The sequence below is a fragment of the Sardina pilchardus genome, chromosome 8 (assembly GCF_963854185.1).
Source record: "Sardina pilchardus chromosome 8, fSarPil1.1, whole genome shotgun sequence".
Taxonomy (NCBI): Eukaryota; Metazoa; Chordata; class Actinopteri; order Clupeiformes; family Clupeidae; genus Sardina; species Sardina pilchardus.
The window spans coordinates 29,120,555-29,135,453 of NC_085001.1; the positions used below are offsets into that span (position 1 = coordinate 29,120,555).

Below are 14,899 nucleotides of genomic sequence, written 5' to 3' on the forward strand. Positions count from 1 at the left end.
TCTAGGGTGAGGGAGTAGCCTGTAGGTGATGGTCTGTAGAGTGCTCCGCTGGCAGTCTGTGCTGCATGTCAGTGTGTCTGTGCTGCGCGTCAGTGTGTCTCTGTGCAGCAGGTCAGTGTGTCTGACTCTCAGACTGCAGAGCCCAAGTCTGTAAAGACTTCAGAAGCCTCAGCTCTGATGAGCCTGTCACGGATCCTCACGAGCACATTCTGACAGCAGCGGAGGGATCAGTGTGCAGACTCCACAGGAGAGGTGAAAGGTCACCGAGCAGCGGAGTGGAGCTCATTTAGAGAACAGCGGAACAAGCACCACGTTGGCCACTGAAACTTTAAGAGATGTGATGTAAATACAGAGATATACTAGCCTGGAAAATCCTCTTTCAGATTAAGGGTCTGGTCACGAGTAATGTAATGGCCCAACCCGAGAGGCGGCACCAAGCATGCATTTGAAAATCTCACTGCACTGCAAAAAACCCTGAAGTGATTGCATTTTTTAAGAGGATAGAGTAAAGATTACATCAGTTCTTGAGAAAAAGGTATTTAAAGCTTAGAATACTGTTCAAAATGTCGGTGTCTTGATTGACAGCGATCTTTCCTTTAGCCTTTTATTGGTTCAAGAACTTTGTTAAAGAGGTCTCATGTCTCTGTCTGATCTAGTAAAACTCATCCATGCTTTTATCTCTGGTAGGGTCGATTACTGTAATGGTCTTTTAAAAGGCCTCCCTAAAAGGACAATTGCACAGCTTCAATTGATTCAAAATACAGCAACAAAATGGTGTTTTGTTTAGTTTTGTTCAGTTAGCCTATTAGCCTGTTTGATGCTTATTGAGCTCAATGCAAATCAAACAGGCTAATAGGCTAACTGAACAAAATCGAACCAAACACCATGCCAGTCTCTAGGTATGGTGAAGGGTGTGTGATGATGTGGGACTATTTTAGTTCCAAAGGTCAAGGGAACTTTATCAGGATGCATATTATCCTGAATCCTTGAAATAAGTGGCCTTTAAAAATAAAACATCTGCCTGCCTTTATTGGAATTGAACACATAGGGTTAGCATAGGGCTGCCACTATTTATGACCCCAGTATTTTAAGGAAGAACATATATTTATTTATGATACATTATTCATTCACAAAGAAAATTGGTGTCCTTAAAGGTTGGATATTTCTTCATTTAATACTTAAGGCATTACAATCAATTTCCAAAATATGATTTTATATTCCTCTTTTTGGCATGGGGTGCCAACACTTTCAGCCATGACTGTGTGTGTGTGTATATATATATACTGTATATATATATATATATATATATATATATATATATATATATATATATAAAAACACACACAGTATTGTATTATATATATATATATATATATACAGTATTATTTCATCTGTCAAATGCAGCTCACATTAAATAAAAAAAAAGACATAAATAGATCTTACTTAATAGATCAACTCCTGCAAAACAAATGATAAGAATAAATCTTTCTTAATCCACAAAACACAGCTCCTGGTGGCTATCCCAAGACAGCTTCCCTGGCATAGGACTAATGGAATTAGATCTTAGCGTGTACCTCTACACTCTTAGCACAGAGGCCTTTGAGATGATGGATATCACCTTCTTCAATATCCCCGCAGGATCATTTAAATGATAATATCAATACTGAGTGGGGGTGTTTTTTGTGAGCTAAATGCCAGAAAACACAAAACATTTCCAAAACACATGTGTATGTCAATATTTCTTATGTATTATATATATAGTATGTAAATAGATCTTATATATTGTGTAAGTCCTTCAATCATTTCTGAAGATGAGGTGCTCACCGTTTCCTCTCCCAGATTAGTAAAGAGCTACTCTTAAAATGCTTTCATCTCTCTGCTCAAACTCATTAAGCTAATGCGTCATCAAACCCTTCTAATGAGCTGGTAAACGTCAGAGGCACTTCTGTCCAGACAGCAGGTAATTGTTTTCTCCGTGCCTGTCTTCATTCTGCTCAAAGGCCTGAATCCCGGCGCGGCGCCGCCACGTCTCCTCACATCTCACTCACTCGCGGCCGTGGCTCTCTGCACCTGGCCAGCTCAGACATACGAGGCAGAGAGTGACAGGAAGGGAATGGGAGAGAGAGCAGGGGTGGGATCCGGAGAGGACCACGGGGTGGGAATCGAACCCGTGTCGTCGGCGTATGGCGCCACGGCTGGGGCCAGCCAGAGACTTTCTAATGAGATGACACAGCAGTCAAAGCATCCTCCACAGAAATGGGGGACAGTTCATAATGCCAATTAATGCAGTAGTTTCCTGCATGCCTCACCATTCACTTAGGGAAAAAAAGTTGCCCGATAGCTGTCCAAAATGTGTTGCAAATTGGGGGGGTGGCCTATTAGGACTTTGTCTGAGGTCTCTCAGAGAGCTTCTTGTTCTTCTTTGTGTGGCCGAGAAGGACACAAGCAGCCCTGTGATGGAGTGCCGCTATTACAGTTTAGAGAACACACTGACTGCCGTGCTAAATAGTCTGGTTCTTTGGCATGGGCTCAGTGACTGGTTGTCGTACTAACTAGTCTGGCTCTGTGGCATGGCATTGGGCTCAGTGACTGGCTGCTCTCTGCCTTCGCTACAAGTCCTGTACTTGTGGTGTTTGGGACAAATGGTATTTGCATGGAAGTTCAAGTGTGTGTGTGTGTGTGTATACCTTGCATCATCACAGCTCAACTCTCCAGGTGTGTGTTTACCTTTCATCACCACAGCTCAACTCCCCAGACGAGTGTGTCTCTCTTCAGACTTCAGACTTGACTGTCTAGATACTAATTCACTCGGGAACAGGCCTGATTCAAATATGACATTGTATGCATGTGTGTGTGTGTGTGTGTGTGTGTGTGTGTGTGTGCCCCCATCCTCTCCCCAACTAATGTCATTTTGGTCATCGCCTTTAGTCAGTGCACATACACAAGGCTACAGTATGTCCCAAAGAGGCCTTTAATAATTATGACATTGGTGTGATATCAATCATATAAATACTTTAATCTAACACATTTAATCTGGTTCTTTTTATTGTTAAAAAAGAATACATTTTATGAAATAATAATAATGATAATAATATGTCATATTTAGTCTGGTATGAGTTCATTCTGATCAAATATCATATGCATTCATATAAAGTAGATTTATATCTGCAAGATGGTTGTGTTCATTTCATCTTTATTCATGTCATGAACTGTTTTTGTTTTTGTTTCTTTCTCTTTTCTGTAAACTACACTAATGCTGTGGTAATCTCAATAAGACACATCCACCCGTTGGCTGAGTACTTTCTGATTGTCAGGTTTTATTCTTTGGAAGGCTGACAGTACATGGATGAAAGACTCTTATTCTGAAGCATGGGTAGAGAGGAAGCCTCAGGAGGCAGAATACTGTATTTCCTGTGCTGTGGCTGTACGTAACCAGGCAACCAGTGTGCCCCCTGGGGCTGCGTGGGCACAGCAGCAGCAGCAGCGACGGTGGGTGGCACCAACGGGTCCGGGGGGGGGGGGGGGACCCTGGTCTCTCAGAGGTGATGGGGGTTTGCACCTCTCATTGAGGTGCACACCTGTGTGTGTGTGTGTGTGTGTGTGTGTGTATGTGGTCAGCCAGCCTCCTCCAGATGCTTGCTTGTTTGTTTGTTTGTTTGTTGTTCTGTGCTGTGGCGTCGGTGACCGTTGGTGACGGTGAGAGGGGATGAGAGAAAGGGGAAGGCGCTCACAGTGATGTCTCTAGTTACTGGTGTTGGTGATCAAGAGAGTGTTCCCGCCGCTCGCTCGCTCACACACGTCACGCACGTCTCCGTGACGACGGGAGCTCCCTCTGGGCACGTTCTCCACACACATCTCCACACGGCCTCCAGAGCTGTGTGTGTGTGTGTGTGTGTGTGTGTGTGTATGTGTGCGTGTGTGTGCTCACGGTTCACAACTCTTCTCTCTGACTGTCAGTGCCCAGGTAGTGATCAGAGGCATTGTTGAATCTACTGTATTACATTAAAACATTGTGAGATAGTTAATCAAAGGCTCCACGTTCTTTATAATGGTAAGGTTTACTTAGAACAAAAATAACACTTTCTACAAAAAATATTCAAACAATGTTAATATACAATAGTTATATATATATATTTATATATATATATTCCCTTTGAAATATACAGATATAGATTTGCTCAGTTTCGATCATTCTCTGTGTGTCCACTGTCCTGGGCTCCATGCGTAAGACTACATCTCAACCACAAACTACAGTATGTACACGCGCAATCCTCCGCCTCTCAACTGACCAGTGACGTGGACCACCAGGCCCGACTCCGCATCACGCCCGCCCGCCAATGTCAGGTGACCGTCGAGTAAGAAAAAACTGCAGCAACGTAAGGAGAACGAGTGGAAAGGAGTCTTTAAGAGTGGATAACTTGGCATTAGTAGACCTCAGCAGTGAATACAACCATGTCTGTTCGTAAAAACAAGTTGGCTAAGTAAGTGCGGAACTTGAACTTTTTGTGGGTGTCAACGCAAAAACTACAACAAGAGCAAAAAAAACTGTCTTCTATTTATATATTTCTCTCTTAAACATTTCTTATAGACATTTCATTTTCTATTCTTCTCTTATCTTTTTTTTTAACTATTTTTTTTTTTGTTTTGTTTCTGTTTGTTTTGGTTAAAGTCCTCGCAGCACACAGGCGTTGTTCAGAGATAAGTGACGAGCAGGCAAGCAGCGCTCTCGTCTCTAGTGAAGGCGTCGGTGAACCTTGACCCCACGACACCCTTTGACCCCCCCCCTGAGCACTTCCTGGAGTGTCCCAGAACAGGTCAGCACCGCGAGCCGCGGGTTTGGCAGGGCAGGTGGGGTCATCGGCAGGGCTGTGTGGGGGTAGGGGTGGGGGGGAGTGGGGTAGTAGAAGTAGTAGAAGTAGTAGTAGTAGTAGTAGTAGTAGTAGTAGTATTGGTGGAGGTGTTGGTGTGTGTGTTGGGGTCGGCGCGGCGTGGCGCAGCGCAGCACAGCGCCCCCCTCAGGCGGGCAGCCTCAGCAGCAGGCCGTGGAGCAGCAGGCAGAAGAGCGCGGCGGCCAGGCTGAGGGAGCAGGACGCGGCGCCGTCGCAGCCCTTCTTGCCCGTGCAGCGCTCCTGCTCACACAGCACGCCCCTGAACTCCGGCGGGCACACACACTTCTGGTTCTGCACGCACGTGCCGCCGTTCTGGCACACCAGCATCACGTCGTCGCACACGTTAGCTGGTGGAGGGAGACACACACACACACACACACACACACACACACACACACACACACACAATAGACATCAGATTCGATAACTGCATCATGCACCATACAAATATTATAATGTGTAGCTCAAATAAATCCAGTCAAAGATAAATCACATAGCAATATTACAGTAAGTAAAATAATCATTCATAGTATTTGAACTTAGAGTAGTGTGCAACAGATTATCTGTGAGACAAAAATGGGACAACATGGACAAAATGGGACTCTGTTGTGTCCTTGAGAGTGCATTACAAATGCTGTATAGGTGAGAACGTATATAAATGCAGTCCATTTTACCATTTCCCATATCATATGTGCCCCTTACGAATGAGGTGAGAACGTATATAAATGCAGTCCATTTCACCATTTACCATATGTGCCCCTTACGAATGAGAGGTGAGAGCGTATATAAATGCAGTCCATTTTACCATTTCCCATATCATATGTGCCCATGTGGCCCTTACGAATAAGGTGAGAACGTATATAAATGCAGTCCATTTTACCATTTCCCATATCATATGTGCCCATGTGGCCCTTACGAATAAGGTGAGAACGTATATAAATGCAGTCCATTTTACCATTTCCCATATCATATGTGCCCCTTACGAATGAGGTGAGAACGTATATAAATGCAGTCCATTTTACCATTTCCCATATGTGCCCCTTACGAATGAGAGGTGAGAACGTGTATAAATGCAGAACGTATATAAATGCAGTCCATTTTACCATTTCCCATATGTGCCCCTTACGAATGAGAGGAGTGAACGTCTCACTTACGGATGCAGCCCTGTTTCCAGGTGAAGCCAGGCACGCAGTCCTCGCACTTCTGCCCCATGGTGCCCTCTTTACACTGGCAGAAGCCCGTCTCGTTACAGCGGGCATGCAGCGAGCCCAGCTGGTTGCAGTTGCATTCTGGGTAAAGGGAGAAGAGAAGATGCAGCACATAAGAGCGAGGCACTTGGTCTGTTATAGCCTTTGGTGAAAGCGGGGGGATTTGTGAAAGGCCTCGAGTTTGACATTGAATTGTATTTTCTCCGGGGGTCAAAGAATGTGAAAAGTAGCCCCTACTTCACTCTTTCAAGGAAGCTTTCAGGAACTGTCTCAGAACAACCTTTAGAGTAAAAAAAGAAACAACAACCACATGGATGAGTGCTAGGATACTTTACATCTAAGGGTGTATGATGATTTTTTGTACAAGAGTTTGTCTCAAACCTCTGGTCTCTGCCCGGTTGATATGTTTGATGCTGTATGGAGGATACACCACTACGGATATGAGCAAGAGCAAACCTTCAGCAGCTTTTAGTATTCTTACCCCGAGGTCATTTCTGCCCAAGGCTACAGAAGCTCAGCCTCTCCTCCAGCTATATCTGATCACGTGGTTGTGTGCTACACATCCAAACTCCACTCCGGGGAGCGGCATCTGAAACAGCGCCTCCAGGTCCTGCTCGCATCTGCGAGTCCACAGCCTTGCAGACGGAAAATGTCAGCGCTTGAGCTGTCAGTCAGGCCTGTTGCCTGGGAGACGGCCAGCGTTCCGTCTGGCCAGCAGATGTCAGTGTTCTACTGTAGCATTCTATGGAGTGTGGCGGTGGCTGCAGCCAACAGAAAGCCAGCTGGTGTTGAGAGGCAAGCTGCTAGGCTTTCAGAAGCATAAGTCTGCTCTGCCATAGCTATATTTTTCAGCAGGATAACAGGATGTTGTTTTTTTTGTTTTCCAATAAAGCTTCATTTGACAGATTCTCATGACCACTAACATATCTTTGCCATTCTTTACATTACATCTACAGCACAAAAATATGATGTAAAATGTAATTATGAAAACAACATATCTGTTGATACAGTATTTTTAAATAATTTGCCCAATCCTGTACATTTTACATATTAAGTATTTATGAATGGGCTATAATTGCCCTGTAATACTGTCAGTCTGATTCAGTACATTAATACACCGTATTAATTAGATCTGTGCATATGGAATCAGAGGTCTATCACCTGTTCTATACAGCAGTGTGTGTCTCAGAGCTGCGTGTGGTGTGTGTGTGTTTGGGTGCATGTGTGTGCGGGTTTGCTGGGATCCACAGGGGGACGGACGGATGGGGGCGTGGAAGGAGAGGTGGGCCGGGGGGGCGGAGGGGCAGGGGTTCTGTTTGCATGAGATGTGCACACGGTTGCCATGACGATAGGCAGAGTCATGGTCATGAGCAAGGCGGAGCTGACAGGGCGTGGTCAGATGCGTTAGCGTTAAAACACTAAACGTCACTTCTGCCTGAACGTCACGTCACACACGTCACACTCGCCCATGGCCGAACGTCACGTCTAGGGCTTCAACTAACCTTTATTTTCACAATCGATTAATCTGGTCATTATTTTCTCGATTAACCAATTAGTTGTTCGATTGATAAAATGTCTTGAAAAGAGTGAAAAAATGCTGATCAGCGTTTCCAAAAGCCCAAGATTATGTCCTCAAATGCTTTGCTTTTCTCCACACACCAACGATGTTTAGCTCACTGTCATTGAGGAGTTAAGGCCAAAAATATTCAAGTTAAATAAGCTGCAATCAGAGGGAATAAAAAGAGGAGTTTTCAGCAAACATGTACACAATATTTTAGTAATTGCTGCAGCTCCACAGAAAACACGTTCTCCCACTGCCCATGAAATGGCACTACAAACACATTCTGCTTGTCTGTGGAAGTAAACGGATGAGCCAAATAAGTGCATGAACGATCCCCTGTGGAATTAAAAATGTGGTTGGAATCCAAACAGTAATTTCATGCATCAAGTCTGTGCTGAGGAGATGAAAGTCTACAACAAAGTCTAAAAACTGTCTCCACCGTGAAGTCTACAGTGTAGCCCCTATAGTATACGTCCAGAGTATAGATCCTGCACTATCAGTCCAAAGTATAGGTCCTATAGTATTAATTCTATAGTATAAGCCCAGCATATCCTGTACTATCGGTCCAGAGTATAGATCCTATAGTATTAATCAGATAGTATAAATCCAGAGTATCCTATAGTAGTAATCCTACAGTATAGCATTAGTCCAGAGTATAGATCCTGTACTAGGTCCAGAGTATAGATCCTATATCATTAATCCAGACTATAGATCATATAGTATTAAACCAGAGTATACTGTAGATCTTATAGTATTAATCTAGAGTATAGATCCTGTACTATCGATCCAGAATATACTGTAGATCCTATAGCATAAGTCCAGAGTATAGATCCTATAGATCATATACTCTAGAGTATAGATCCTAGAGTATAAGTCCAGAGTATAGATCCTAAAGTATAAGTCTAGAGTATAGATCCTAGAGTATAAATCCAGAGTATAGATCCTAGAGTATAAGTCCAGAGTATAGATCCTATAGTAGGAGTCCTTAGCCTCATCAGAATTCATCAAAATTCTCTAGAGGGTGGGTGCTATGGCTACAGCGCTTGTACCATGTTTGGTTCAAGTTTCCATGGGAACCCAGATTCGAGTCCGACCCGGGTCATTTCCTGGCCCCACCCCATCTCTCTCTCCCGCTCACTTCCTGTGAGTCTCTCGCTATCCTATCAAAATAAAAGGCCCCAAAAATACTAAAACAAGAACTCCGCAGAAACACAGGTGGTTGTAGTGCAGTGCTGGGGTGGACAGTGGGTCCCAACTGACCTATGCAAACGTTCTCATCGTCCAGATCAGCCGAGCCGTTGCGGTAGTATCCCAGGCGACAGTGCTGGCAGTTCTGCCCCCTAGTGTTGTGTTTGCAGCTGACGCACGTCACAATGTTGATGAAATCGATGTAGCTGCAGCGATTTGAGTGGCCGTAGCACTCGCAGTCTGATGGTGGAGGGGGGAGAGAATAGAGCAGAGCACCGTTAACAGTGTCAGGAGGGGGGGGGGGGGGTAGGGGGGGGGCAAAGACAAGGACTGAGACGGACAGGGGATGACGGATGAAGAAGAATGAGAGGAATGGACAGAAGCTGATGAGGACTTTTAAAACAGGGAAGACAGACAGCGATGGCTGATGAAAGCTGTATAAGCAGACAAACAGTAAGAGTGGTTGCTGACAAGAACCAAGTAAGCAGACTGACACAATGCCAGGAGTCACCATGCTAAGTGTGTGTGCAGCATGTTGATCTGAGGTTCCTGCCTGATCAGGCCAAGGCAGAGAGGAACTTTTCCATCTTCTTTAGTTCTTTCTTTCTTACTTACTTACTTTCTTTCTTTTTTTCCCCCTGCGTACTGATCTTGAACTGCTCTTGAAAACTGGCCTGAATTCTAAGCGGCTGGGAAAATGGGGGTGCGTTGTTAAACAAAAGCTCAGCTCTGAGGAGGCGAGCCACCGCCACGACTACACCTTTAACAGCAGACGAGGACTTTCATTACAGTCACCTCAGCTGAAGCCACCACACACACACACACACACACATTATTGTATTCATCACGTGTGTGTGTGTGTCATCACGTGTGTTTGTTTGTGTGTGCAAGCATGCATGTGTGTGTGTGTGTGTCATTGAGTGTACTGTATGTATGTGTGATTGACAGAGAGTGACAGAGAGAGTGGGAGTGTGTGTCTATATGTGTGTGTGCGCTTGTATTGCGTGTGTAAGCAAGCATGTATGTAAGTGTGTGTCATTGAGTGTGTGTGTGTGCACATGTGTATGGTGTATGGGTGTATATTAATGTATATGTGAGTGTATGTATGTGTATAGTGTATGTATATGTGTGTGTATGATGTACGGTGTATGGTGCATGTGTGTATATTAATGTATGTGTGTGTGTGCGTGTGTGCGTGTGTGCGTGTGCGTGTGCGTGTGCGTGTGTGTGTGTGCCTGTGTGTGTGTGTGTGTGCCGCCAGAGCTCACTCAACCCTCCAGAGGGCCTGTGGCTGTTGGGCTGTATAAATTAACGGGGTACTTAGATGGGAATTTAGTTGTTTAATAGGGCATGGGTTTGACTTCTCTCTGTGTTTGGGCGGGCGGACGGATAAAATATTGATGTGATGTTTTAAAGATGCTGCTGCTGCTGCTGCTCTGCTGTGCCGGGCCGGGGTGTGTGTGTGTGTGTGTGTGTGTATGCATGTGTGTGTATGTGTGTGTGTGTGTGTGTGTGTGTGTGTGTGTGTGTGTGGTGTCGTTCGCTAAAGTCCAACTGAGGAGGCCGCTGAGGCCGGCAGGCACAGGACGGAGGGGAGAGCCACTGATGATTAAATATGAATGGCCAATTACCCTACAGATTGTTGGTAGGATGACACCTACGGTCACACAGAGCTCACACACACACACACACACACACACACAGCAGAGCACAGACACTCACACACAGACTACACAGAGACACACAGACACACACCCACAAGCACTCTCTCTCTCTCTCTCTCTCTCTCTCACACACACACACTCACACTCACACACACACAGACACACACACACACACACACACACACACAGACACACACACACACACACACACACACACACACACACACTCACACACATACACATGTACACCTCTATACGCACACTCACTCTAGGCTAATGGGACTGGGGGCGTGGGAGAGAACAAAACAAGATTGCTCATTTGGGAGCGAGCCTAAAATAGCATCACAAGTAAGATATCCTAACTAGCTGGCAAAGCACAATCTCTGCGAGTGTGTGAGAGAGACTTACCTGACGAAGCAGGCAAGCGCAAACAAACATGCAAGCGACGTAGAGGGACATGGATGAAAGCAGAGAGATACAGAGGAGATAGAGAGTGACAGATGAGGAGGTTTTTTCCCACAGTTCTTCATAACACAGTATTTTAAGACACCGAGAAGAATCTGAAGCGTTCACGAAACAACTCACATCAGTGTCACATAGTCATATGAACGATTCAACCCCACCCCCCACCCCCTCCCCCAACACGCACACACACACACACACACAGTCCCTTTCTTGTTCTCATATGAACGATTTAAGCCCACAGTATCAAAACAGGTATGCAGATGTTCTCTCTAGTTTGCTCATTAGTCTGAAATCATAAACCACTACGACTGCACCTTGTGTCTTACCTTGGAATCGGACGTACGTTACTTTTGTCAACTGTGTCCTGGGTCCTCCAGGAACCAACATTCTGGCAACCGCTTGAAAAATAAAGCCACTCCCATTAGATCCCAATATAATAAATAAAGCCACTCCCATTAGATCCCAATATAATGAATATCTAACTGACCAAGGGTATTCAGATAATATAATAAGGATGCACACCCACACACACACCCACACGCGCACACACACACACGCACACACACACACACACACACACACACACACACACACACACACACACACACACACACACACACACACACACACTTTCAATATGGAAATCATCTAGATGTTTTGTTCTCTCATCTAAATGTAATCTATCTACAGCAGCAGGGGGCAGTTATTGCTTAGTCACAATAACAGTGAATACCCTTTGTTTGAACAGACGTGAACAAGCGATCACAAATGCATAGAGGACGACTCAGGAGGCTACAGGCGTTAACAAACGATCACAGATGCACACTGTAGATGACGACTCGGGAGGCTACCGGCGTTGACAAACAGTCAGACGTATAGCGGAAGATTCAGGAAGCTACAGGCATTAACTAGCGATCACAGATGACTATAGGATGTAACTCGGGAGGCTACAGGCATTAACAAACGATTACAGACGCCTATAGGATGACTCGGGAGGCTACTGGAGAGTCTCTGGTGTCTAGTGGAGTTTCTGAATACAGAGAGGTAGCTACTGCAGGTCTACTGCGTCTCTTATGCTTCAGGAAAGAATGGTCACAAAGGTCAAAGGTCACACAGGTCAGAGGTCAGCGCGTCCATCTCACAGACAGACCCAGTCCAGACGAGATGGAGCCCGACTTCAGAACCACACTGGTTCCGAAGTTCCTGCTGCCAGTCTGGGAACAGAAAGAACCAACGTTCTCTAATGCATCCAGTGGTGGAGCCTTGGGATCATCCTGTGCCAGTCAGATCTCTGATGCATCAAGGGCTTCAACGGGCCTAGCACGGAGAGGCTTGAGAAACAGTCCCCATGGAGCTCAACGGAGGTGCGGATGCGGCCCTGATTAGGCCCTTATCCAGCCCTGACGTGGCTCAGTTCTGGACCTGATCTGGCGTTCCAGATCAGGCCGCTCCCTGAGCCACTTCCTGGCCTGAGGCTTCGACAAATACAGAGACCCAATCAGGAGCCACCTCTGGGCCGAGCCTGCGTCAAGGGCCGGCGGTCATCTCCCACGGGGACGCGAGTGACCTGGCACAAGGAAACAGCGAGCGCGAAGAGGAGGACGTCCTAGAGGACACGGTGTCTGCTCCTCTCCGCTGTGTCCTGCTCCGTTTGCCCCGGGGTGCCTCTCAACATCTCTCCGCGATCCTCGGTCCTCCAGGCTCGTTCCCACTGATCTATAACTAACACTGGATACTGATAGACTATTCCATTGATGCCGCCCCATCATTCGTTATGCAGATCAGTGAGGACGAGGACCAAGGACGGAAGGGAGGATGTATAAAAGACGAATGAGAGGCACCCCTGTTTGCTAGCCAGCCCCAGCCCCAGAGGTAGAGCCAGAGGCAGACGGGCAGACAGGCAGCTAACACTCCACCTTCAACTCCATTGCTCAGTCAATAACAAGCCCGCAGAGTGGAAATATTCAAGAGCTATTGACCGCTGCTGGGATGGGATCTGAATGCATTAACATTTGGGTCGGGGAGGCGAGGCGAGGCGAGGCGAGGCGATGCGATGCGATGCAGTGCGGACAGACACGAGGAGATCATCACATCTGATCATCACACGGCCCGTGTGGATCTGGGAGCGGAGCTGAGGAGAACAGGGCAGCTAGCACACACTCGGGAGGAAGGGGATCAGGCTATTGGAAGTCTATTTACCATACTTGTGCCTTCGCTAAGGAAGAGCACAAGCAACACGAAAATACACACACACAAAAACACACACACACACCAACAGTAACGACTACTAGCAGTATACCTTTTTTCTCATAGTCTTTCTTTTCAAAAACTTTCTCTTTCTTTTTTTTGCCCTTTGAAATTTCCTCTTTGGCTTCCCTGCTCTCTCCCGGCGTGCCAGGAATTTCATTGCTCTTCCCACTGTTGCCAGTAACTGGAATGTGGCACATCAAACACATGATCAGTATGAGATACTTCCAAAAAACACTCAACACAAGCAGCCTGATATGGTTTTATTCAAGTACGAAGCAAATAATATATCTGGCATTGCACAATGAATATTCAAAATGCTAACATTCGAGCATGCAGTGTGTGCTTTTTAGCAGCATACTGTAAATGCAATCTCCATGTCCTGCAGATTTACAGACATGTACTGTATCTCTCAGAGTCACAAGTGGACGAGTGTTGAAATGAGTGTGTCCTCTGTACCTGAATTCTCTTTCTCCTTATTGGTGCTTTCTGAGTCCTGGCCTGACTCCGCCCCTCCTCCATTCTCCCCTCCGCCCGACTCCACCGTGTCTGGAGCTGGAGCTTCAGGTGCAGCAGGTGCGTCGACTGGAGGAGCAGCATCAGTTGCCTGTGGAGCGGGATTGGTTGCCGGTGCAGCAGCATCAGTTGCCTGAGGAACAGCATCAGTTGCTGGTGGAGCAAGATTGGTTGCTGGGGCAGCAGCATCAGTTGCCGGTGGAGCACTATTGGTTGCTGGGGCAGCAGCATCAGTTGCCTGTGGAGCAGGATTGGTTGCTGGGGCAGCAGCATCAGTTGCCTGTGGAGCAGGATTGGTTGCTGGGGCAGCAGCATCAGTTGCCGGTGGAGCAGGATTGGTTGCTGGGGCAGCAGCATCAGTTGCGGGTTGAGCAGGATTGGTTGCTGGGGCAGCAGCATCAGTTGCCTGGGGAACAGGATCAGTTGCCGGTGGAGCAGGATCAGTCACTTGGGCAGCAGCATCAGTTGCCTGAGGAGCTGCATCAGTTGCCTGGGGAACAGGATCAGTTGCCAGAGGAGCTGCATTGGTTGCTGGGGCAGCAGCATCGGTTGCTTGAGGAACAGCATCGGTTGCTGGGGCAACAGCATCAGTTGCCTGAGGAGCAGCATCAGTTGCTGGCAGAGCCATGTCAGTAGCTTGAGCAGGAGGAGCAGTAGTTGCAATAGGAATAGCATCGGTTGCTATGGGAGCAATGGCGGTTACTTGTACAGTGGCATCGGTTGGTGGTGGAGGAGCATCAGTTACTGGAGGGACAGTATCAGTTGCCACGGGAAGGGGGATGGTTGCTGTGGAAACAGCATCCGTTGGCGCAGGTGCAGCATCAGTAGACTGAGAACCAGCAGCAGTAGTCTGAGGAAGAGTGCTGGCGATGGAAGGCCCGACAGTGGACGTCTGGAGCATGGGGTCAGTAAACACAGGAAACACAGTACTTCCAGGGGACATGGTTACCAGGGGAACGGTCGCTGGTGTAGGACCGGCTGTTATTAGGGAAGCAACTTCAGTTGCAACAGGAATAGCGTCAGCCACTGTGTCTATGTCTCTTGGAGGACCGCTGGTCGTTGGGGTGACCGCATCCGTTGCCGCAGTGACAGTTGGGGAAGGCGATGTCAAGGTGTCCGCCAGAGGAGTGGTTGTCATTGCTGAAGGTGCCCCGGTGATGG

The 14,899-nt window shown here is 46.8% G+C and overlaps 1 protein-coding gene across 1 annotated transcript in view; it reads right to left on the reverse strand.

The window, feature by feature from the left end:
• Nucleotides 1-4,904: 4,904 nt before the first annotated feature.
• The window catches only part of ntng2a (netrin g2a), a 71,651-nt gene continuing 61,656 nt past the window's right edge, over nt 4,905-14,899 (reverse strand). The window contains exons 5-7 of the mRNA XM_062544096.1: nt 8,919-9,086; nt 6,044-6,178; nt 4,905-5,236 (exon numbers count right to left, since the gene is read on the reverse strand). Coding sequence (XP_062400080.1) covers nt 5,016-5,236; nt 6,044-6,178; nt 8,919-9,086 — 524 coding nt within the window. The 3' untranslated portion in view covers nt 4,905-5,015. The remainder of the gene's footprint in view (nt 5,237-6,043; nt 6,179-8,918; nt 9,087-14,899) is intronic.